General features: G+C 44.4%; 2 protein-coding genes across 2 annotated transcripts in view; one reads left to right on the forward strand and one right to left on the reverse strand.

The window, feature by feature from the left end:
• Window positions 1-6,287, reverse strand: part of EPRS1 (glutamyl-prolyl-tRNA synthetase 1) — a 961,840-nt gene extending 955,553 nt beyond the window's left edge. The window contains exon 1 of the mRNA XM_078649796.1: window positions 6,280-6,287. The gene's annotated coding sequence lies outside the window, so the exon portion shown is untranslated. The remainder of the gene's footprint in view (window positions 1-6,279) is intronic.
• Window positions 1-26,748, forward strand: part of IARS2 (isoleucyl-tRNA synthetase 2, mitochondrial) — a 532,602-nt gene that overhangs the window by 241,956 nt on the left and 263,898 nt on the right. The window contains exon 14 of the mRNA XM_078649801.1: window positions 4,563-4,659. Within this exon, the coding sequence (XP_078505927.1) occupies window positions 4,563-4,659 (97 nt within the window). The remainder of the gene's footprint in view (window positions 1-4,562; window positions 4,660-26,748) is intronic.

A 26,748-nucleotide genomic window follows, 5' to 3' on the forward strand; every position in this document is an offset into this window, starting at 1 on the left:
ATTCTCAATTGCCAGCATGTGCCACGGTATGGAGCCAACATACAATCCCAGGAAGTTCCTGTTTGTATTCAAATTCTGTGCAACCAGCATTTCAGTGGCACCTCACATGTAAGACAGCTAGGCCCATTCCAATATTACCCACACCTTCTAGTTGGTGATCTCAAAGCCCTAATGCTGGAATAGAGGGTCCTTTGGAATTGGGAAACATAGAGCCTCTTTAACATGACCCAGGACCTTTCTCCAGAAAATGTAGTTAACATAGCACTCCCTCCATATGTGACTCCTAGAGCCCTCCTCCTTCTACACCCCTTTTTATTTCAGGGCCAGCAGGCTGTCGGGGCCCCACCTCCCCACTGCAACTGAATTTCATTCATGTTGATTGTATGGTTCTTATCTCTACTTGTGGTATCGGACCTGGAAGTCACAAAAAGAGTTGGAGTAAAGAGCGTAGCATAATAATTTAAACAATGTTAATTTGTCCACCCTGATAGTTAGAGAGGGCTCCATTTCCTTATCTCTGGTATTTTTGTTTCCGAAGTCTTGGCGAGCTGGCCCTCCTTCCAGGTTGCTGGTAGGTTTAAAGCTAAAAAATTTGATCGATTTAGTCACCTATTCAAATGGTACCCTGGATTGGGGCATTAAGAGTGTAACATGTGAAATAAATCGATACATGAGTAGGATGCAAGAATAGAGAATAATTACATTCATCCAAATGAAATGTCCAGTAGATCTAGCTCCGTGAGCTTTCCTTGTAAGCCCCTGGACATGTGCCGCCAATAGAGCAGGTAGGTCTGGCAGATCTCTTCTAAGGGGGTTCCCAAGCCTCACCCAAAAATCACTTCTCTCTCCACCTTTGCTAAAAACATGTCCAGTACCACTCTGAAATGTCTCCTAAACTTCATCTTCGGGGTCCAGTAGAGGGAGATGCAGGTACACTGAGGGTGCCGAGCGTCGAGGGCGGTGTGCCAATTACGTTCCCACCCCCCTCCTGTGACCCATGGTGTTCTTCCCTAACACCAACTAAGTGCAGAAACCGAAAAGTCGAAGCCTCCTAAACCAGGAGTAATTAGGGAGAGAATTCTTTCTTCCTACTTTTTTGCACTTTTTTCACTGTTTTTATTTATTTTTCACTCTCTCGTCCCTAGGTAAGGGTGGGCCTTAGTGTGCTCATACCGCCAGGGTTTAATACACCTTAATAGTCCTGAAGAATTGCCAGGTAAAGTTACACCGTTTCATGGCAAGAAACATGTTGACTGATATTTAGGAAACTGCCACTCAACTAATTGTGGACTGCTTCCATACACCTAGATTTTAAATCCAAGTCTTTAGTGGTCATAGAATAAAATTTCCTTTTTGATACACTACAGACCTTTTTAATATCTCCTCACCACTCACTAGTTTAGTTTGCACCAACACGCCCTAACTCTCACTATCCTGCTCCCCAGTAAGATCTGGCGTTGTAGCACACCAAGGAGACACTCGGTCTCCTTGGTGGAGCCCGATGATGAAGCATGTCATCACCAGGTGGTGAGTGAGGGCTTTTCTTAAATGTCCTAAGTGTGGCCGTTCTTCCTTTTTGTTGCTCCCGAATGTGGTTTAATTACAACCATAAGACAGTCTTTGATTGTTTAATGTCTCTTAAACCTCAATTTGTGTGTAAACATTTTCAATGTGGTAAGACGTATTGTGACACCCCATCGTGTGGTTTATATAAGATTGCAACCCCTGTCGTTTTGGTACCTGTAGAATCCCAATATTGTGTATTATAAGATCAGTGTCACACACAGAGTTTATCTAGCTGGAGGAGATGTGTTTCTTGAAGGCATGAATTGTCGGGGTCGATGAATCGTTACTTAACTTAATAGTCTTCCTTTTCCTCAAGGAGTAAAGACCTGGTATATTTATGAAAAGAGCTTGAGCGCATTTTGAATATTGCTCAAACCCCTGGCAGATATCTTTTGTCACAAGACGAAGTTCCCTCCTTCTCCTCTGTAATGTCGCCTCAGACACATCTTGAAATAAAATAATTTTACTATCACAACAGGAGAATTAGCCCTGCTGTCTGGCCTATCTCCTGGAGCCAAGAGTTGGCCATTTTTGCTAACACATCCTTGGGTCTGGCATTAGGGTCGCAGCTGCCAACCCACTGTGAAGGTATGGATTATGCCATAGTGTAGACCAGGAGACAACCCTTTACCCCTGGTGGGCCTTGGGTCTCTGTTGCAGCATGCATCTTTGCCCCCTGACATGTGCCAACTGGCACCCGCAGACCGTCACCAAAAAGTAGAAGGGGCCCCCTGTCACTATTCTCCCAGGCCAGCAGCCTCTTATCTGCGACCGAGGCCAGGAAGTATCCAGCAGCCAGCCCATCTTCCATGTTTATTTGGCGCTCTCCAGCACTGATGCTGTAATGCACAGTTCTGCTCCTCCGAGGATCCCCGTAGTGTCAGGAGTCTCCGCCATCACCAGAGCTGGGCAACCGGCATATGCATCTAAGATAGCAGCCTGGCCACTTTCACCGTCTATCCAGAAGGTAAGGTATGCAGTAGTACACTGGTGCTTGTAACTTGGTACCATCTACCATCTTGGACAGAACCCAATTATTGCTTCTTCTTTTTTTTTTTAAATGTTTTTTATTGCCAGCGGTTGAAAGGCAGAGATTATTAACTGTGTTTGGGGGAAAGAGTATCATTGACTTGGGTAACAATAACTGGAATTTACAGCACTACTAACTGGAAAGAACGGTACTCAAAGGCGGTTTATCAAAGGCCATGCAATAAATATTTTAGTCAGTTCTTACCTGTTTTATCCCCTAATCTGTTAAAGCACCTCTGTTCCGTCCCACGATAGCTCCATCTAGTGCAGTATTGGCTCACATGCAGTATTGACAAATCACCACCAACTATCTCATTACTAAAATGCTAACCACACTTCCTTCAATACACCTTAATTGTGATGGACAGAAATACTGATTAGCAAACCTACATTCACCTCTGCTGATGTAGTGAGATACTGGTCTGGAGCCACCTTTTTTTGTAGCTTTACAGGAGTAGCAGTCGCGTTACACAAGGATACATTCATTTTTGCTAGGCACGGGTAGAGCAAGTGATTTGCCAGAATCACAGGATGTTGAGCATCATTGCCATGACCCGAACCCGGTTCCCCATATTTGGGATCGACCGCCCTATCCGTTAGGCTACATCCGCTCCCTTTCACTGTTCTCATTTTTACTAGTCTGTGTTGTCTCTGGTGACATTAAACATTTTGCTTGCTTTTCCTTACTTTGGATGAAAACAAATATAAGTGTCAATTCAATATTGTTTGTTGTGGCCTTTGTTCAGTGTTTTCCTCAGGCTTCTTTGTCCCAGAAAATTCTGTACTAATGTGCTCACTTTTAGCTAGAAAATTGGAACTGTCCACTCCATAGACGTACACTCTATTCAGTATTCGTACAGGAAAAGTACGATGAGTTTCTGTTCTCGCTTGAAGGCGAGCAGCTTTACACCTGCTGCTGCTGTTCAATGAAGTCAACACATCAGGAGTCCGGTGCAGATATTCAGTCACTACCATGGGTACAGTTGCGCGACTAAAGTCCTTCTCCTGGATGGCAATGTACAACACTTTAGCTCTCTTTTGAAGACTTTCCTCTTTTTAACCTCAACACAACCTAACTTCAAAACGTGGGCGTTGTCTTACTATGAACAAAGCACTGTTTACAGTACGCCTACAGAACAAGTCAGTGTGTGAAAATAAAACTTCAGCAAATGGTTTTATGATCATGCACCCTAGGTCAACATGTGATTTAGGAGCTAAGCTGGATCTGTTGAAACAAGAGTCCAATGTGTATCTCAGCTCCCAAGCCTGGCTTTATTTAGAGAGCCTTTGGAGATCGAGTCAGCTCCTGCTGACCCAGGTCTATGATTTATCAAAACTGTGAGCGCCTAGACAGTAGCCTATAGAATATGCACTTATTTTTGCAGGTTCAGTTGAGCCATGATGTTCACTTATCTCAGGTGGGGGATGTGTCCTACTGCGGAATCATGCCTGTCTCCATTTTATTTAGACTCCATCATAAAACAAACTTCTAAGCCTGATGAACTGTAAGGTTTTGAAGTGAGGTTTTTGGAGGGTTAACCCACTGAGATGAATGAAAACGAACTGTTTGGGGGTAAGAGTTTGAGGTTCACTGAGAGGATGATACATCTGAACTCAAACTCCTTTTTAGACATGTTCTTGCTCAGACAGTTGTGACATGTTCGAATGCTGGCACCTTTTAGAACCTGGATGACCCAATGCTTGTATCAGATTTTGTATTTAGTAGCTGAATTTTTAAGGAATCTAAATTTCCCATCCCTTTCATCAATCTCCTGGTAGGTTTATATTTAGAGCGTGCTATTGCTTATATGAGTTTCTGTTTGTGGCAATCACTTCTGTTCAACATACAGTTTCTTCCATGTCCGGATTCTCCATTGAACGAGATGATTAATTATGGTACCTTTGCAATTCGAGGTAAGCATGTTTTACTTGCATTAGTAATTCATTATTACTACTTGTTCCACTAGGCTGGGAGCGATGCAGACCCTGCGGATTATACTCAGGGTCAGGATGTCCTGGACATTTGGTTTGACAGTGGTACTTCGTGGGCACATGTGATCGGAGGTAGGCAATGCGTACAGCTTTTGAGGTTTGATTTGTGGATCCCATTTGTCTGAGAAAGAAAAGTGAAGGAACAATGGTGAAGTGCAAGTGACATGTTTTGTGTACGTTTTTAAGAGATTAACTCTGATATGAGACAGGCGGTCAGCTGCCAGAGTGCTGGCCTCTTTTGACATCTGTATTTTATGTTTAGATTTGTGTGGTGAAATCAACCAACAGGAGATTACCCGTATACCCAGTTGATACCTGGGTGATAATTGTGTATAACAAGAACAATGTCTCTACAGGTAATGTTTAGAGGACTATTAAATTAAGCATGCACATCAAGTTGCAAAGAAAGAAAAGAGAGACTCAAGGGTTTGGTGGAACATGCAAGGAGCAATCTGTATTTAGAAAAAAGTATAAGCAAGGGAACAGTATCGGCATAGTTTACAATAAGTGTTGGCGTCACCCGAAAGAACTTGTGCACATGAGTGCTCGTGGGACATACGGTGAGCGGCGCAAGTGACACAGCGAGGAACGGCGCAGAGCAAACACGTTTAGCAATGTATGCAAGGTACTTTATGGTTCACGATTAATTTTAACAAGAGTTGTTTTACAAGGGATAAACAATTTCGTGAACAGTAGATTTGCTCCATGGATTGCGCTGAAAGGTCAACGACGTTTCGACCTTTAATGAGTTACGGTCATGTTTGGGACAGGTTACTGTTAGTTTTCGTGCTGGGCTCGATATGGATCCAGGAGAACGAATAAGTGAATCCTGAAAGGGAGATGAGATCAAATTGGGGAATTAAGGAGCACCACCGTCCGGTATTCTACTCGGCGTGAGTCCGGGTAAGACAGACTCACGCTGAGAAGAATACCCTGCCGGATTAGGATCCCGCCTGACCTCCTGCCCCCAAGTCACTGTCCCAGGATAACTTCCTTTTTTAAGCCGCCAGACGCCTTCAGCTTGACGCCGGATCGGTCCATCCTCAACCCCCCAGACAATTATTGTCAATCCCCACGCTTGAACAAAATACCCCCTCGCCCCCGCTACCACCCACCACCCCTAATTCAACACCAGTTGACGTTCTCTCAGCAGACTGATCAGTTCGCCAAAGCACCCTGGATGGTGGTGCTCCTTGAGTCCCCACTTTGATCCTATCTCCCTTCCAGGATTCACTTATTCGTTTTCCTGGATCTACATCGAGCTCAGCACGAAAACTAACAGTAACCTGGTCCTGAAGGTGACCGTAACTCATTAAAGGTCGAAACGCCATTGACCTTTCAGCACAGTCCTTGGCGCAAATCTACTGTTCGCAAAATTTTCTATCCCTTGTTAAAATTAGTAGTGTACCAGAAAGTCCCTGGTGTGTATGGCTAAGTGTGTTTGCTCTGAGCCATTCCTTGCTGTGTCACTTGTCGCTTGCGCCGCTCACCGTATGTCCCACGAGCATTCATGTGCAGAAGTTCTTTCAGATTACTCCCACACTTATTGTAAACAGTGCTGATACTGTTCCATTGCTTATACTTTTTTCTAAATACAGATTGCTTCTTACATCTCCCACCAAACCCTTGAGTCTCTCTTTTCTTTCTTTGCAACTTAATGTGCATGCTTTATTTACCGGTCCTTTAACCCCTTGCGTGCTGCCGTCGGCCGTAGGCCGACGAGAGCACTACCTCGCTAGTGCTGCCGTCGGCCAACGGCCGACACAGCCCCGCTCACCTAATAGAACGCCCGCACCGTGGCGGAGAAATCGCCACAGTTAAGGCGTCAAACATTAGATTTGCGTGGTAGCACAAATTAAGGAAAGTGGCTTATGGGATGCTGCTGTTGTACTTTTGTGATGCCAGTCATAATCTGTCAGCGATGTCTATATGTCAAGCATTGATGCATCTAAAAGGTTTACCACATCCAAGCTTGCAATGTCTTTTGCCTGATCTGTTTGTCTTCGAGATTGGAAAAGCATGAGTCATGCTGAATTTGTCAGAGTTCGACTATATACGTGCCCGTGAGGTGTCTTGTATGGGTTAGAATGTACACAAGGCCAATCCTTACTCTTGGCAGGAAACTACAGTACAAAAATATAAGTGGTTCCCCTGGAATCATTTAGACATCCGATTTAGTGTATGTTTGAGTGTCCTATGCATTCATGTCAGCGCTAATGGAGAACGTAATTCGTATGATTTTATGAAATACTGTGGATTAGTCATTTAGCAACAACTGAATACATCTACAGATAGGTAAAACAGCCATTGTTTTTTTAACAGTCCAATAAAGAAGAATTAATATTATTAATGTTTAAGGTGCATACAAAAGTGCATATTTCTACAGGTACAGTGTACACAAAGTGATTAAGTGAATAAATACAACACAGTGTAATGTAACAAAATGTAAAATGTAACAAACTAGACAACTTTTTCCAAGAGAAAATTCAAAAAATTCTGGACTCTATTCCCCTGACTAATTCGAGCGAGACCGACAAGCCCCATGAAACCTCACTCACCCCTCGCCTTACCTCGTGGGGACAAACTACCCACGAAGAAGTAGAGATCACGCTCACTTCCATCAAAAGCGGATCTCCTAGGGACCCCGCACCGCTACGGACCCTTAAGGAAGTCGCTCCCACTATCATCCCCCCCCCTCACTAAGCTGATTAACGCCTCTTTTCAACAGGGAGTTGTACCCCCAAGTTGGAAAGCCGCAGTCGTTAAGGCGCTGCTAAAAAAACCCTCCTTGGATCCAGCTGAATTGGCCAACTATCGACCAATATCCCTCCTCCCAGGGACCAGTAAGGTCGCCGAGAAACTGGTGAACAAAAAACTCTCCCAGTTCCTTGAATCCAACAATCTGCTAAAAAACTCTCAGACAGGTTTCCGCCCAGGACAGGGCACCGACATCGCCCTCCTGGCCGCAGTGGAGGAGGCCAGAACACTCTTAGACGAGGGAGGATCAGTGGCAGTGATCCTCCTCGACCTGAGCGCGGCCTTCGACACCGTCAACCACCAACTTCTGGTCAAACGGCTCGAGAAGGTCGGAGTAGAAGGCACCGCTTTATCTTGGCTTTCCTCCTTTCTGGCCCAACGTTCCTTCCAGATATGGGAAAACAACACCTGCTCCTCCGACACACCCCTCCAATGTGGTGTGCCTCAGGGCTCCTCCCTGAGCCCCACATTGTTTAACATCTACATGTCCCCTTTGGAGGAGGTCGTCATCCCATTCGGAGTGAGCATTGTCAGCTATGCGGATGACACACAACTAGTCGTCTCCCTCTCCCACCCCAGTCGACAGCCAGCGGACCTATTCAACTGCCTGGCTCAAATCCAAGGGTGGATGAACAACTCAGCCCTTAAGCTGAATGGTTCGAAAACTGACATTCTCCTCCTGGGTCAGAAAGGACTCTCCTTCCCTCTGAACATCTGGCCACCCTGTTTGGGCCCCCCCCCCTGCTCCCAAACAGGAAGTAAAGAGCCTGGGAGTGTGGATCGAAAGTGATCTTTCATTCTCCACGCAGGCCAAAAAAGTAGCAGGCACATGCTTCGGGCTACTCAAATCGATGAGAAAGATCCTGCCCCTTCTTCCACCCACATCGCAAAAACTCCTCATCCAGGGCCTCATATTGTCCAGGATTGACTATAGCAACGCTATATACCTGGGCGCCCCCGAAGCAACCTTAAACAAACTGCAGAAAATCCAAAACGCGGCCGCCCGGATCCTCACGCATACTCCCGCCAGAGCTTCAGCCAAACCTGCCCTGAAACTCCTTCACTGGCTCCCAGTGAGGGAACGAGTAACATTCAAGGCCCTAAGCCTGGCCCATAGGCTACTGCAGAATCAGGGCCCTCCTAATCTGAGGAAATTCATACAACCCTACAAACCCCCGAGGTCTCTTAGATCGGACAAAGAGTCCCTCATCACCGTGCCCAGATTCAAGAAAGCACGCACGGGTGGAAGACGTTTCTCGATCCATACAGCACGTCTATGGAACACCCTCCCTCGAGATCTGCGGAAAGAACCGAACTACCTGAGATTCAGGAAACGACTTAAAACCCACCTGTTCCCATAAACTCAAAACCCCCCTGATTCAATACTTGCCTCTGTCTATTACAGCTTTTTGTTTTTCTGTTTTATCAGTATCTCCTTCTTTTTCACCCCCAGCCCCCACTGGTGTAGGGTTCCTCAGCGCTGGGATACCTCAAGGTGACTACGCGCTCTACAAAAGTTTTTAATAATAATAATAATAACAGTACAGGTAGGTGGCCAGGCTGAATCTGATTTACGGGTGAGCAACTGCTAATGGGTGTAAAATCAAATTGCTTCTGGATGTGATTGCTAGGTTCAGTCGTGAATTAAAAAGTCGATGTTTCAACATTGTTGGCTGATGCAACCATAGGAGTCATCAGTTCAAAAATAGACAGCATCATGATAAAGTATATGTCTGAGATCACATGGCGAATGCTACAGGTGGTCCAGCCTAAAGGTTAACTGAAAATGTTGCCAATGACCAATCAGCTGTTCCCCATTGTTCTCATTTGTATACTCGTATCTGATTTAAATCACCTGCGGGTGATGTATCTATACTGACCGTGGTTGCTGCTCTCAGTAGATCAACATATCGCAAATGGATAACAAAAACAAAATTGTGTTTACATTTTTTATTTGGAATGAATTTCAAAACCTTAATTTCTCATTATCTATAGCATTTCGTTGACATTTCATACACTGAAATCGTATTAATTTTAGCATAGTAATCTTGTTAAATTTTAAATAGGTATTACTGTTATTTCTTATCTAAAGTTTTCTGCTTCTTTTTAGCAAAGAAGGGTACACCACGTACCCACCTCCTTACTTATATTGTCTAATTTTCTTCATATTTCTGTCCTTGATGCTTTTTATTGTCTGTGTTTTTTCTTTTCATATGCTCGGTTTTCTTTACATGGTAAATAGCTGACCAATTGCTGAACAGTTTGGCAGCAAAATTACATTTTCTTTTGTAATGTTTGTTTATTAAGAAGGGTAGGGATCAATGGGGCTTTTGAGGAGTTCAGAGACCAGAATGTGGTCCAGGTGAGAGATGAAGGTTCTATCTAGCTGTGGGTTAAGAATGTACATTTTGTGGCAAATATGAATAAGGAATAGAGATTTACAGAAAATGTTACAAAACTTAGAGTAGGTGAAGGGATTGACATTTTTGTGGTAGGCTTTATTGTATTGGAGCATATATATAACGCTTGCTATCCCTATTTGGGCCTCTTAAGTGCTTACCTACATGAGTAGCATGCTAAACCAATAGGGTTTGTGGTTGGAAGGATGTTGTTTTTGTTTTGATCCTATGTAGGAAGTCTTTCCATGTCATGTGTGATGACCACTGAGGTGCGGGTACCATGCTATGGAATGCAGTGCTTAGCAGTGTGTTGGATGTGGAAGTGTAAGAGATAGATAGACGTGCTGTTTTGAAGGTTTTTAGTGTGCTGTTAGCTTTAAACAGCTCTGCAGGTCACTATATGGTATTTCATATGCTATAGTGTGCCTAGCTGGTTACTGCACTTGCTTCTCCAATCTGAGATTTTGTGTACAGTTGTAGTCCTGAGCTGGCATGGTTGAAGGGAGAGAGAAGTGGAGAGATCTGTTGTGGGCGGGCATTTTTATTGTCATCCCCTATCTGGGTGTCCTTGTAGCTAGATGTGGATCCATCCCCTAACAGCCAGGTAGTGTTTTCAGGACAGTATGCAATTATGACCTATTGTTTAGCTGATCAGCTTTGGGTTTGTTGAAAGAATGTTGAATGGAACTGACAATTTATTTTCTAGTTTGCCTATGTGGTGAAAAGTAGAAATGTATGAGTACCATCTTGTCAAAGACCTTGGCAGTAACTTTGTGTTCAGATTGCAAGTTGACACTGTTGGAGGAGGTAAAAGTGCTTCCAATCTGTTGTTTTTGCCCAGTGACTTTCATTGACTGGCATTGATCGATGCCTGCAGGAACTAAGGAAATAGCTTACATGCACAGCTTTCATTTGTGCTAGTTCTAAAACTGCTGCAGCTTAAATACTGGTATATATCGGAGTATGGCTCACCTTTAATAATGCTAGGTACATTATGTCTTGAGTGATTTAAGTTCTAAAACCATATTTTCTACAAACATTTTCTTCTAGTCAATTGTTTTATTCACTTAGTTCAGTCTTCAGCCCACTTCTTTAACACTTGTCTACATCCCCACCACATGAGTGTCGGCAGTTCACACTAATAAATTAAGATGGGGGGTGCGTAGGATGTGTGAGTTGCAAAGAACCGAGGCCCTTGAGCAAACGAAAGAAGTCTTTTGCATAACAATATATAAAGTCAAAACCATAAAGGTTTTTTCAAAATTTAGAATCATTACAGAAGCCAGAAAGTTGTTAGTTAGATTAAAATCAGCATCAACAATTCATTTAATAAGTCAAAGAATAGTATTGCATGAGAGGACCAACATGTAGTTTGCCTCTAGTGTTGAGCTTGGACTTTGCAAGTTGTTTATCTCGAGGGATTCTTTTTACTACTGGTATGACTTCAAGTCTCCATCTCCTTGAGGGAATGCACATGGCTCCTTTCTTAGATTTATTATTTCCACCTTCAGGTTCAGATGGATTGTGCTGGAGCACTGTGCGCCTTCGTGCCTATGTACTCATAGTCATTCGGAACAACCTCTACTCCTCGGACACGAGTTTAACGGATCATCGGCGACTAGCGGAGACAAGTTCTTCCGACGTCGCAAGACTTCTGCTGTCTACTTCATATATTCAAACTCCCTTCCAGGACCCATCGAGAATATTAGGCTCTGGGTAATGGAGGTAAAAAAGACAGTGTCTTCCGTAAGTTCCCTCAATGTAGGGATAAATATGTGTACTCTGACACATATGATGTCTGAAATCTCTGCCTGTCACCGGAACACAAGGAACAGCACTGCGTAGCCTGCAGCCTGTTCAAAAAAGAAAAAGACACTTCGGACCAAACAAGACCTCCGGTGAGCCCATAATATGAAGATTTTGGCGAAAGCAGAATTTTCACCAGGAGAACAACGCAATCTCAATCCTTCAGAGAAGATGGAGAAGGTAATGTGATATATGGCATCATCATCGCCAGTCCGCACTATGTTGACTCTGATGACTCCAGAGGAAGATGAAGTTTCTGCCTTGCTGGTCATGGAAACGACTCAAGAACAGAGAACATAGGGGTTGGGGCTCAAGATGAAGACCAAGCCAAGGGCCATGAGTACTCAAGTTCCCACCGCCCCCACATACATAAAGTAATCGCCCAGCCCTCCCAACATCGCCTTAGTGTGCTACAACCATCAAGTTTTGGTTGACACTGCAAGTGTGCTTAGGTGCCGAGAGCAGACGAGTCACTACTCGATCCCAATCGGGCTACCGGCCAAAGGGACAGGCATGGAGCCGACATAGAGCATAGAGCCGGCTCCTTCGCTCCTGATACCCAAACTTACCAAAAACAGCAGCAGCGATATCATAAGCAAACTGCTGAAAGCTATTACAGGGGAGGGTTTAAACAATGAGGAAAGCTAGTGTAACACCCGCAAGGGGAGCCTTTACCTCTGAGCAGTGACTTACCTTCATTCCCACCGATCATACAACATCGGGCGGGGTAAGGCTACAGCAGTTCCACCAGTTGTGGCCAAAAGTATAATCCAGTCAGTGGGTGCTGGACATTATCTGCAAAGGATATTGCCAATAACTAAGAACCCACCTACCAAACATCACTCCTCTCAAACAAACCGTCAGCATATACACCTTCTCAAGGAAAGAGTAACAGCACTGCTGCAAAAGGGGGCCATAGCTCCGGTACCACAGTCACCAAGGTAAGGTATCTGTTTAGTTTCACTGAAGGGTGTACTCCCTATATGTTTTAACACCCAAAAAAGATGGGATGCTAAGACCAATACATGTGCTCTCCCACCTCACTGGCAGAAATAAGATGGCATTAGATGTAAAATACACACACATATATATATTTATTTATATATATATATATATATATATATATATATATATATATATATATATATATATATATTTAATTATTAACATATTACACACATGTTCAATAGCAACTACTATCAATCCTGCATCCTCAACCTCCAACCGCCAACATGGCAGATGAAAAAATGAACAGTCTAATAAAGGAGCCATTGGACAAGAACATTCCCTCGAGTAGGTGGAGACTCAACATCACACCAGCAGTAAAAAGACTTCCTTGTGAAAAACAACTTGCAAAGTTCGAGCCCAACACTAGATTACAGGAGTGTGCATAGCATATGAATCTACAGCACTACACAATATGAATAGATTCTTACAGGGTAAGTAACATACTCCTTATATAGTTAGGAAACAGTCTGATACGGGGACTGCTCATTTATAGTCTTAGAAAAGTCTGGCACACAGCTCAGAAAGGGCATATTTCATAGTTCAGAGGAGTGGAAAACAACGCACTCGACTTGGCTTGAAGTGGTATCATATGATTAGACTAACAAAGATAAATGTTCTAAACCAATTAACTTTGTAGAAATTGCTCTACATAAAATAATCATAGATAAATATTAAATATCCTTTACCTTACAAACACAGGAAATTACATTGCACTATTGAAGCAAACCTAACAACAGGCCAAACATTTTAGAATGAATGAAATATCCATTTGAATGAAAATGCAGTTGTGCTTGGGCAAAAGCAGAATTGAATATTGCAACATACGAGAACCTGTCAACACTGCTTCCTCCTTAGGCACACAAATAAATTAATACATTTTATTCAGTACAAGAAAACAAATACAGGAAATGAATTCCATTTCAATATTTTTATGAAAAGGATAGGAGAAACATCCATGTAGGAAACTTGTTCATTAAATCTGAAAAGGCTTATTTTCTTCAGCAACTTTGAAAGTCAGTGCAAAGGCCAGTAAATTACATTTTTGACCATGTTATGCTAAGAAAAACATACATAAATAAACATTGTTTTGTAATTAATAAACCACTTTCATATGAGCATATCTTACCATTCCCCCAGCATTACTCCCACAAAGACCTAACAAGATGGGCTCATGCTTACATTCAATAAAACAAGTTCCAATTACCATGCTATGTTAGCGCAGTATTATACAATGTGACCATTTTCGTAGTGCATCACCAGTATACACCAACTTCAAATATATGACCTCACAGCAGAGTGTGCTTATGAGCGTAGCATATCAAGAAGCCTGATGCCAGGCTGGGGTGCGCACCGTGAAGCAATGCGTTCCTCTGGTGGTGAGGATTGCATGGGGTAAAGGAGGAGGAATAGACCCAGCCACCCCACCGGCTCAGCAGCCTCCCATTTCTCATGCTTACCTCCGTGCACTTCAGGCACTAGTCTGAAGGGTGACCTCCGGCGTCCAAGGGGAACATTTGCAAATTTGCTCTCAGTGGTTGCCAAATGTCTTTAGGCCTGGATGCTTGTGGCTGAAGAGAGGCATATATGTCGCTTGTGCTGTCACAATTGACTAATTCTTGCATCCAGTGCTTGACTATGGGGGAAGTTGCGGCTCCCCATTAAATAGAAACCTGTCACTTAACCAGCAGTAACACAATGGCAGTGTAGCGCCTGATGCCCTTCGGCAGTGGTCGGATGTAGCCCAGTAGAGCTATCAGCGGATCAGGATCCAAATCGATCTCGACAGGACCCGAAACAGCTCCTCCCAGTATGCCAGCACTGGTGCACAGTTTTAGGCTAAATGCATGGATTCAGCCTTATCAGACGCACATCTTGGACAGGTGTGGCGCTTGGTTGGGTCAAATTTTTACACTAAGTATGGAGTGGAGTACAAATGATGTAGGTATTTGAGATGCAATCATTTGTGTCGGTGATTATTCAAGACCAACTTTGTCTGCTGGCAAAAATAGAACCATATCCTTTCCAGCAATTGCATTGCCAAATCTCTCTCCCAAACCACCCTCAACCCCCTGTCCAAGATTGGCCTCCTATTGGATGCTGTGTGGTCGAGTCTGGTCTCTAAGTGTGTGGCATTAGGAGTCATAATAATCATTGAAAGTAGGGGGAGTTCGGGAGGTACGAGGGGTGCAGTAGAACACTTGGCGTACAGTCTGCTGATTAGCCTACGTAAAATGAACCTATCCATTTATGTGACATTGTGTCCCTCCATTAGGGATATAACTGTGCACAATCCTGCCTCGACAAACACATCCTCCAATTTATGGATATGACCAGTAGATAAGGTTCCCTTGGTAAGCGACTCAGTTGTAACTAGTAGCCATGGGTTGTCTGATATCGGAATGTATGGGCAGTACAGGTGTTCATAACCAAGGTACCGTTGAAGCTTGGCCCATGCCCAACATGTGGTTGCAATAGTTTGTATGTCTGTGCTACTTCTGGGAAGCCTTGCGATAAGTGTACATCTAGGGGATAAGGGTGGATCTTTGAACTTTCAGACTTGAGGAATTGCAGTCTTGCATCCTAATGATACCAATGGTAAGAAAAATGTTCTTGCGCTACTAGATAATAGAGATAGAAATCCGGTACTCCAAATTCCCTGCGCTCATAGGGTAAAGTTAAAGTAGGCCATCCGCTCCTAGAAGGCCCACCCGCCCATATTAATCGGGTGAGCATACTACGAAGGTTATTAAAAAAAAACATCGGTGAGCACGATTTGCATGTTTAAGAACACGTATGAACAAGCATTTGCAATGCAATGGGTCGCGCATTTTTTTTTAGAGCTGTTGTCGTTGTAATGGAAATGTTTTTTACTTTCGTGTTTTGGAGTGAAGTGGATGTTTGTGATGGCAATTTTGTGTATTACAAAAAATCGAAAAAGAAGCGCGATGATGGTCGGATGTGGTGTAAGGGGCATGTGAGCCGCTATGTAAATATATTGTGAACACTGGTCGAGATTAAGGTGACATGGTGTGCAAAATAATGATGGAATAGGGTGCGGCCAGTGGCTGAGAATAATTCAAGCAATCCATCCATCACTTTTTTGTATAAGTCAGTAACAGATTTGACTTAGATCATAAAATAGTTTAAATGGTTACTGTACCTGCTGCAGAGCCCTGGAGGTATCCTTTAGTGCAGAAGTTCTTGTCTTTGTTAGATAGCTCGATAGGTTAATGTATACCTATGTTAGTTGAAAATTCGAGGTTCCCACTTTGATAAAGTAAGTCAAAGGTTTGTGCACCCACTGTGAACAGCTGCATGTAACTTGCAAGTCATATGTGTACATCCTTGATGGTGGCAATTCAAGTTTCATCAGTTCATAAAATAATTTCCTATAATTTGTGCAATAATTAAAAACAATGTGCAGTGCCAAAACGCAATACAGTTTGCATTATGCTATTTGAATGATCTTTATAAATGTATTGACAAACTAGTCCAACATACCTTACACACACAGAGCGTTTACATATGCTACCGACATGTAGTGCTTGTATGTAATTGAATACAAATAATTTCCACTGACTGCACCAGCTTCTTCTGTCCTGGTAAATTTTTATGGAAGGAGGGTACACTCATGGTTTTCACGTACAGCATCAAAGTAATGTTTTTCATACTGCAATCCTTTAGGTTAAACAACAATGATGTGTTTCTTTGTTTTTACATGCCTAATTCGGTCTTCATCATCCCCTTTGGTATCGCTTTGTTCGCACTAAGTTGGCAGGGTATGCCCAGACGTGGGTTCCATGCTCACTTTGCCACTGGATTCAAGATAGCCTGGCTGATGAGGGTTATGACCCCGAAACTGGTCCCAGGATGCTTGTTTCCGCTCCAGGGAAGACATGGCTTGGCAGTTCGGGCTGGACTGTTCCCATGAGGCACAGGGTCAGACTGATTTGCATATGGCCATGTCTGAACTGGGGTGTTGGAGTGAGCCAAAGAATGATGATGGATTAAACCCAGATCAGTTGACTGGGGGGGAAGTGTTTGATTTGCTCAAACGGTCCGTCCCTCATCCCCTTTGGTATCACTTAATTCTGTCTTCCAGCATAATGTTTCGCCTCTGATCTGATTAAAGCTATGCAGTCTCTTATACTGAAGCATGGCTTGTATATAATTTCTGCAGAAACAACACAACCATAAATAACCAGAGCATTGCTACCTTTACATCTTACGAGGATGAAGGTTAGCCTGCACGGTGACTTTAATAACTGACACAAACACTGCTGTTGTGTTGTCACAAGTTTATTAGTTAGGCAGGTTAGGTTTAACATAAGCAGCCCTGGTATCAACCGAGTTATCTTGGAGCGGAGGGGCATAGAGGACGGGCAAACAAGGCACAGGGAGGCAATCCAAACATAAATTAAAGATCAGCGTCCCGACAGCGATCTCAGAGAGTTGGTTGGGGCAGGCAAACAAGACGCAGTAAACACGTCTAACATAAACTAAAGAACAGCATCCCGTGATCTACGAGTGGCAGTGCTGCATTGAAGCAAGCAGTACCCTCTTCTCCCTGCACACAGTTCACCTTCTTGTGCATCCCTGGCCGCTTGTGCTCCTTTCCCTTAAGGTCTGGCTAAATTTGGAGAAACTCCCTGTTGCCAATGCTGCTTCCCCCACCTCCTGCTTGGGAGCCTCAATCCTAACATAAATTAAATAATAGCGTACCAACAGCGATCTCAGATGGATGGTGGGGACGGGCAAACAAGGCTCAGGAAACACGTCTAACATACATTTTGGGCTTTCAGGAACTTTCAGCTATGCTGAGCAGCAGCTGTGCTGTTGACATCATGGCTAAAAGACATTCACATTGACAAAGCCAATAGCTTGGGCAATGCTGCGACCATTTGGTCTTACCAATACTTGTTTTATGTTGTTCACATTACTTCTGAAAACACCTGCACCATCAAGCCAGATCTAAAAAGCATGTAGAAAAGTTTATACAAAATCATATTTGAGTACAAGTTCTTGGCCCTGTGAAAATCAGAAAACTGACATGGGTGATTCTATCATATAATAACGATGGGCCGCCCCCTTGTTATGCTTGTCAGAAGGTTGGTCTAATGTGCTACATGAACACACCTTAAAAGCGGCGGCATGACAGGAAGTATGTGACCTAAAAGCAATCCATGTTATTTCTAACCTGCACCGTGACAGGAGTGATATCTTTGCAAGAAACCCAGCACATGGGTGTTTCTGTGTGTAGCCCAACAACGATACGAGGAGTAGAGAGTCTGTACCTGCTGAGAAGCCAATTCCTGGTCGATTTCATCTACCGCTACGTCACAGCCTATGCGTGAGCTTTAGGACCTGTCCGTGGCTCGCAAGTGCACTGCAGAATAAGCAAGGCCAATCTCCATCTCATTCTTTTAGGATCCCCCCCCCCCAGTTAAAGCACTTCAGTTGTCACGCTCATCGACACTTCCTGCATTGTGACGTTAGCACCACTATGGACAACATGTTGAAGTCAGGCAGAGTTGTAACTGTTTTCCAACACCAGCATCAACGATGTCATGTTTGTCTTATACAGCTAGGATTACAAGCCATTCCCTCCTCTATCTCTCTGCAGTGCTTGATCCAGTCTGTCAGAACATACGCCTGTACTTTATAACTGGACACGTATGCTTGAAACATTAATCACACTTAAAACATCCACTTGATCTTCGCTCAGCCGTAGGTACGGGAAAGCCGTTAAAAAGAAAAATATTTGCAATGCAATAGGTATTTAAATGTGAGACCTATGGCACTGGAAAGAAGTGACCGCCATTGTCCCGGCTGCTTGAAAAGAGAAAACCCGCATGGCACACTGAACGTAAGCAAAGCACGTCGTCCCTACAGAAAGAGAAACTCAATAAAGAAATTGGTTCTTACAGACTGATTAACACGTACCGTGTAACAAGCGAAGTAAATGGGCCAGTAGACATGGGAGGTTACAAATGAAGACAGGGTGGTACTAAGGAGGGACTAACAAGCCGAATACTGAATCAGAAGCCTGCGTTTACGAAGGACAACGACAGAAGCCAATGACAAATGAGCAGAGAGTGGACGGGGCTTCTAGTCCCTACTCCAGTACAGTAAGTTTCGCAGAGCAACGCATGCGTGCTGACTTTAGCTCAACCTAAAAATGGGGGAGAACCACCATCTTTATTATCGCAATCCTACCGGCCGTAGACCGGGGAAATTTTATCCATTTGTCAATTAATGTGATTACCTCTGATCTAGAACGGTATAAGTAAACCCCCAAATATTTGGGGGGTCTGTGCACCATTTGAGAGGGAAGTCAAGAGTAATCTGCGTTGTAGCATCTGTTAATGGGAAGATTTCCGACTTGGGCCAGTTAATTGACAACCCAGACAATTCCCCGCTACGGAACACCTCTCTCAGTGCTGGTGCCAGGTTGGGTTCCGGGTTCCTGAGAAATTGCATAACATTGTCTACATATAACAATGCCAACAGTGGACCATGCTGGAATTGGAGCCCTTTCGCCAAATGCCGTTCTTGCAACTGGCGAATAAGTGGTTCCATGGCAATAATATATAATAGCGGGGATAAAGGGCATCCCTGCTGTGTACCCCGGGTCAGCAGGAACTGGTCCGGCATGGTACCATTTACTTTTAAGCACTCTATGGAATTTTTATAAAGGGGTCGAACTAGGTCACAAAATCTCTGAGAAGAAAAGACCATTCTAGCGAATCAAATGCTTTTTCAGTGTCTAATAGTTCTGCAACTGCCGCAAGCTCATGATTGCTCTGATTGATTACTGCGAATATAGTACGCAAGTTTTACTGACGTGAAGCGATTTGGTATAAAACCTTACTGGGGTGGAGATATAATCGCATTCATTAGTAGGGACAGGCGAGTAGCCAGGACTTTAGCTAAAATGTTGTTGTCATGGTTTAATAAAGACAACGGGCGGTAGGATGTTCAGGATTTTGGGGTTTGCCAGGTTTTAACAGGAGGGTTATGACTGCTTCTCGCATTGTTGGGGAGAGGATACCATCAGTCAAGGCTTCTGCGTGGACCTCAAGGAGGCGTGGGGGCAATTCAGTTTTATATGCTTTGGAAAAGGCTCCGGTGCGGCCGTCCAGTCCGGGAACACTGTTTCCATTGAGGTAGTCTATTGCTTGAACAATCTCATATCATGTGATAGGCGCAGCTAAGAATTGTTGCTGTCCTGTTTCTAGCCAGACCATTGCAATCTCCGCTAGGTAGTTCGCAATGGTTTCCGCAGAAGTGGAGCACTTAGACGTGTATAACTGGGTGTAATGATTCGTAAATGTGTGAGCTATATATTCCGTGACGATGGTTCCGTCTTCTAACTGCAGAGAGAGATTGATCAGTGCTGCTTGATATGGGGGACACAGAGTAATGGCCAGGGTGCAACCAGGTCTCTCCCCCTCCCCATAGGCTCGCTCTCTAGCGTATTTACCCAGGTATGTAACTTCACGATGAGCGAGAGCTTGGAATTCCTGCATTAGTGTAGTCCTGCTACGTAAATGAGTCAGATGGTCCCTTGTGACCATCTCCACTCGTGCCAGTTCCTGCCGTATTGATCTAAGCACCCCTGAGTGTTTTGCTATGCATACCCCTCTTATGTATGTTTGAATGTGTCCCATTATGTTGAGTACTTCTGCACCATGCGCTGATTATGCTGGAAATACTCCATGATTGCGTCACGCACTTCACTTCTGAAGACCTTGTCTAGTAATGCGTTCGTAGGAAAGTGCCAGGGTGCTCTTACCTGCTAGCCCTTAGGCATCTGTAAATTGAGTTGTACAGTAGTGTAGTCTGACAGAGTTTGGGGAGGTGTACAATATCGACTAGTGCTAACGATAAATTGGGTGTGAGGTACTAATGATCAATATAGGACCAGGTTCCATGCGGTGCAGAGTAAAAGGAATATTCCTTAACGCTTGGATATTTGTGTCGCCATGCATCAGTTGAAAAATTGGATTTTGTCATCGCGGTCAAGTCCGGCAAGTAGTGTGTCTTTGTTGCGGGGCCCAGGCCTGTAGTGTCAAGCAGCGGGTTCGGGGAGAGGTTAAAGTTTCCACCCATAAGCACAATGAGTGTGCGTAGTCGAGTGAGGTGCGCAGATATGCACGAGTATACTTCGGGGGAGTCTGTGTTTGTGGCGCATAAATGTTGACTAACAGTAGAAGAGTAGTAGTCGGTATGCCTGCCACTAATAAATAACGACCCCCAGGGTCAGCGATCACTTCCTGCGTTGTTAAAGGTATAGACCTGTGTACTGGGATACACACCCCCTGGAATACGTATTGTAGTTTGCAAAAAATCTGTTTGAGCTGTCCCAAGCAGAAGCTAAGTGGGGCGTTGTCCCTGGGGCACAGTGGGTCTCCTGGAGGAACGTGACCTGCACCCAGTTTCTGGTTAAATAGGATAGTACATGTCGGCCGTTCCGAGGGTTAGAGAGCCCCCGAATGTTCCAGATGATGCATTTCAGTGAGCGCCGCTCTATGGTTTTAGTAGAAGCACAAATGGATGGCTGGAGCTAGTGTGCCGGGTGGCCAAGTATACACTGATTGCCCTCCTAAAGTGAGGCAACCTGTGCGCATAACGCACCATCTATACATAATGGAGATCTAGAGACCAGTTGAATAAGAGAAGAAAACAGATAGAGAACAACAAAACAGTGCAGTAGCCCCTATTCCCCTCCTCCCCTTTCGGCAGCGTAACAGATATTACAAGAGGATCCCATTAAACAAACCCCTATCAAAGAACAAAAACAATTTGTAGGAGTCATCCTTGGGGCGAGGCAACTATGGTTATGCATCAATTAGTAATGGCCTGATGTTTAGTAAATTCGAAGTGCTCATGCAGACTTCGATGCCGTCAACAGTACAAACTCTTGGGTTCACCTATCTGGTGAAGTGCGTTCTCACCATTCCGCTAGCCCAGTGAGAAAACAAAGGGGTCGGACATCAATGCTCAACAACCCAAAGCAATGTGGTTCAATCCATTCCCGGGTGCCGCTGGCCGTAGAGCAGTGCTATGTGGTTGATGAGTGAGCAGAGGCAGAATCGCCAGTCGCCACGTTCATTTGAATTTAAAAATATTTATAGAGCGCTCTTATACCAGAATCGGTTTCATGGCGCTAGGTAGCAAAAGGTCAGTGGAGACAGGGAAGAAGGCTAGGCAGCTGCAGAACTGGAAAACAAAAAGGTCTTAAGATGCTTGCGGAATTCCAGGTAGGAAGAAGACGTCCTAAGAGTAAGTGGGAGTGAATTCCAAAAAGACGGAGCCAGTAGAGCAAATCTGGCCCCACCGGACTTCTGTTTTCTGAAGCGAGGGACGGACAAAAGGGCCAAATGAGTGGAACGGAGTTCTCTCGAAGGGAGATAGGGGGAAATGGCTTCGCACAAAAAAGCGGGGGCGGTTCCTGATCTGGCCTGGTAGGTGATACATCCAAGCTTGAAAAGGGCCCTCTCCCTCACTGGGAGCCAATGGAGGGACTGCAGCAAGGGGGTCGTGTGGTTGCACCTGAGGAGTCCGTAAATCAGGCGAGCCGCCTGATTTTGAATCAGCTGGAGCCGACGGAACAGGTAAGCCGGGGCACCGTTGTAAATAACGTTCCCATAGTCGAGGCGCGAGAGCACCATGGCCATGAGGATAAGTTTAAGTGCAGCGGCTGAGAAGAAACGAGAGACCCTTCGGAAGATCCGAAGGGAGAAAAAACATGCAGACACAACTGCATTGGTCTGCGTATGAAGGGTGAGCATGGGATTGATGAAAATGCCCAAGGTTTTGACCTTGGAAACAGGAAAAGGGGGAGGGCCCAGGGCAGAGGGCCAGAAGGAAGGAGACCAGGGACTGCAACCACCCCCCGTCAGGACCAATTCGGTTTTGTCCGGGTTTAACTTGAGGTGGTTGCAGTTCATCCACCCTTGGATAAAAAGCATAACCTTCTGGAAGTTAGAAACCGAGGATGGGGAAGAGGAAAGGTTGAAAACAAGTTGGAGGTCATCGGCGTAATTGAACACCGAGACCTCCATCTGCTGCAAAGAAAAAAGGAGGGGTGAAATGTATAAATTAAAAAGCAAGGGAGACAGTAAATTCAGTGCGATGCTGCTTGCAAAATTGTCAGCCTCATGTGCTGTTTCAAATATTTTCACCGTGCCTTTGTATTGTATGCGTAGTTTCGCTGGGTATATCATTGAATGTTTCACATTGGCTTTATGTAACATTTTCTTGACCTCTGTGAATTTGCACTGCGCTTTCTGCACAAATGGGGTGTATTCTGGTTAGATTGCTAATGCCATACTTTGGTACTGCAGTGAGCCTTTCTCTTGAGCAAGCCTCAGTGCAGTGTCACAATCCTGATAATTGATTAATTGGGCGATTATTATCGGAGGAATGGGCGCAAGGGACCAGCCTCGGTCTGAGGGTCCTGTGCGCCCTCTCTATAGCAAATGTGGTTGTGAAGACATCGCTCCCGAATAGGTCGCTCCACATAACCGCTCATGCGCCCCGTGTTGGTGGTCTCTGGAACTCCTGATATGCGTAAATTGTCCTGCGTGATCTCGCCTCTAAGTCTTCAGCTTTTGTCACTGTTTGTTTAATCTGCTTCTCCAGTTTGTCTAGCCGTTTGGAGCTGGAGGAGCCTGCATTCTCCATATCAGAAATAGGTTGTCAGCTGCGTTTATCCGCACCTCTTGCTGTTAAAGACGCTGGTGCATGCTCTCCAGGTTAGCAGCTATATGATCTAGCCTGGTGTCTACCGATCCGAATCCCGCCTTCAGTTCGGTAAGTATCGTTACAGTTCCCTCAGCTACTGCTGTGTCTGCCCATGTTGTGTGTGTGTGTGTGTGTGTGTGTGTCAGTGTCCTCACTCGACTCATCCCCCCTGTCTAGGGGTCATGTAATGTAATGTAATGTAAAATATTCTTATAGAGCGCACTTACACCCAGCGGTTTCTTGGCGCTATAGGCAGTAGAGAGACAGATAGGAATAGGCTAGAGTGGCGGAAGAGGGGACTAGTTATGTGCTTTACAGAACAGATATGTTTTTAGGAGAGACCTAAAACGAGGGTAAGAAGTGGTGAGCCTAAACTCTAGGGGGAGTGCATTCCAAAAAGAGGGGGCAAGGAACGAGAATCTAAGCCCTCCATGTTTCTTGCGTTTGAAGATGGGGGTTTTAAGTAAAGCAAGATGGGAGGATCGGAGGTTACGGGAGGGGGCATAGTGGTGGAGAAGAGAGGAAATGAAGGCTGGGCCACGGCCGGCCAGCAATTTAAAGATGGTGCAGCCCAGTTTAAAGTTACACCGTTCGACCACAGGGAGCCAATGAAGGGTTTTTAACAGTGGACGGACATGCTGGTGCCTGGGCTGTTTAAAGATCAATCATACAGCCTGGTTCTGGACCAGCTGCAATCGATTCAGCTGGTAGGCAGGAATGCCAACATAAAGAGAGTTGGCATAATCTAGCCTGGAAATTACCAGGGTCAGTAAAGCCAGGATGAGAGCCTCTGTAGTAAGGAATCGAGATATTTTACGGATTTTGCGTAAATGAAAAAAACTAGAAGAGACCACCGCATTGATGTGGGGTTTCATCGACAGATCTTTACAGATAACCACCCCGAGAGTTTTGGCAGAATCAACAGGGCAGGGGGGGAGACCTAGACGAGTAGGCCAAGAGTTAGGACTCCACGGGTTGGAGGCACCCCCGATAAGAACCAATTCGGTCTTATCGGGGTTAAGTTTCAAATAATTTGCCCTCATCCAATCGCTGATGTGGCACAGAGTAGACTGGAAGTTGTAAATGGATTAATCCTAGGAGTCGATATCGAGGATCATTTGAATGTCGTCTGCATAATTAAATGCAGTGACATTACTGCCTCGCAGAGACCGGATGAGGGGGGCAAGGTACAAGTTGAAAAGGAGGGGGGAAAGAGAGGAGCCCTGCGGGACACAGCACGTTAACCCAACCTTGTTAGCAGAGAACTGAGAGAGGCGGACAGCCTGGTGACGGTTACTCACAAACGAGCGAACCCAGTCAAGGGCTAATCCCCGGATGCCGGCCTCCTCGACACGGCCGACCAGAATGTCATGGTCGACCGTGTCGAAGGCAGCCGACAAATCGAGAAGCACCAAAGCTTGGCTGATGTTACAGTCCGCGCCCCTCTGTAGCTCTTCCATCACTGAGAGAATGACCAACTCAGTTGAATGGGCAGGTCGAAAACCGGATTAAACAAAACCATTTAAAATAGGGTCCAAGGGATATATATTTTAAAGACCCACACCTGATTTTATCCCCAGCACCAACTGAATGTATAACACACGAAACACAGGGGGTCTAACAGCCAAATTGAGAGGCTACACTGTCGATACTGAGTCAACAAGATCTCAAAATATCTTTATCGCACACACATAACGTATTAATAAGGATAAAGAAGGAAAAAAGGCTAACACTACATGCATAGAGGAGACCGGTACATCATCGATTATTCGCAAAATGGCTGATTAATCTACAACAGATTGTAAAGGGTTTCCATCAAATTAGACTCAATGATCAGTCCTATCATTTGGCCAAACCCATGTGCAAATGAGGCTGGTCCCCTGATCAGTGGGACACTCAGCTCCGCACCTTATTGTTGTATCATGATTTGGTCCATCAAATACACAAACCGTCCATGATGACTGATCTTTTGATGGTAAAGTAAGAAGAAATAGTGCAACGAACAAGAAAGTGATTTAAAATAGGATGGAATGTCCTCCTTCTAAATACTTTATTCTGCGGACTGGACACGCCTCCTAATTAAAAAATAGAACAGTGCAAGAGAAGACAGTGACAATTATCTGTCTACATAAGGGCCAACATGTTTCTGTCTAACGGGTATTTAATCCCTTGGCATTCGTCAGGGCCTCTGCTCGTATAATAGTTGCACTCCTAATAGTGAAATATAGAATTCACCACCATCACCAAAACAAATTGTAGTAAAACTGGTTAGAAACGGTACAACCTGTAACAACCATGGACATTAACCCTCCGATTCACAATGGTTACTGTGAATTCTGTGAAGGAAAACGTTATATCATTAGTACTGTATTCGATGCATCAGTCTCATGTGCATAGTGTGCCACCAAGCCAACCAATAATGTGTGTCAGAAAATTAATTTTTATGCTTACCCTTTGTGGTAGGGCAATAGACCTCACCTCACCTGGACACTGCTCAGGTACTAAGAGGCCCCGCACTACAAAGATATAGGGAAAACAAAAGAATGTGGCAAAGTACTGTAAAGAATTTTTTTCGCTTTACACCCTGCCTATAATCATTCCTATAACCAAATGCCCTATATCTAGAGGCAAAACATGTGAGGTAGATAAACACCCCAAACTCAGTGTACTAAGCCTCAAAATGACCCAGAAACTCGACTAAGACACCAAACTTTAAGGAAGATTAAAACTCCTTTGTATGCTTATTCAGGAATTTTACAACATTCTGATCTTCAAAACCTGTGATTTGCTAAAGTTTACAACATAGTATAGCTAAAAGTATTCTGTGGTAGCTGCTCACCTTTCCGTCGGTACCTCAAGCTCCCATCTGAGACTTGGGGGAGGCACCGATCTGTAGGAGATGCTAGTATAAGTAGTCTAGTGAGGGTTTGTTAGTGAAGTATCCCTCCACCTTTAAGATGTATACTAGATAGTGGCAATCTTATCATGTGTCCCTTCAATTGGTATATATTAGTGGCAAGGACACTATTATCAGACATTTATTGTGAAGTAACCCTTATTGGTCTTTATTTTCATAAGAAAAATAAGCGCACTACTTTACGCTTGAAATCTCGCGAGATCTCGCGAGAGGACGTGCTCAGAACTACCATATGATGTCATATCGGCCATCTTTGTAGTTCCTAACACTATAATCTGATAATCATTAGACCATGATTATTCCTCACGTGCATATGATGTTAGAATGCCCCCAGTGTTGTGAGTCACTGCCTATTTTTCTACAAAGTAAGCCTAGTTGAGCTTGTTTTCTTAGGAACAAGAGCGCACTACTTAGCGCTCGAAATCACGCGGGAAGATGCGCTCAGAACTACCCGATGACATCATATCGGCCATCTTTGTAGTTCTGAAGGCTCCAACCTTATATACAGGTTGGAGCCTTCAGAAC

This window comes from Lissotriton helveticus, chromosome 6 (assembly GCF_964261635.1).
Source record: "Lissotriton helveticus chromosome 6, aLisHel1.1, whole genome shotgun sequence".
Taxonomy (NCBI): domain Eukaryota; kingdom Metazoa; phylum Chordata; class Amphibia; order Caudata; family Salamandridae; genus Lissotriton; species Lissotriton helveticus.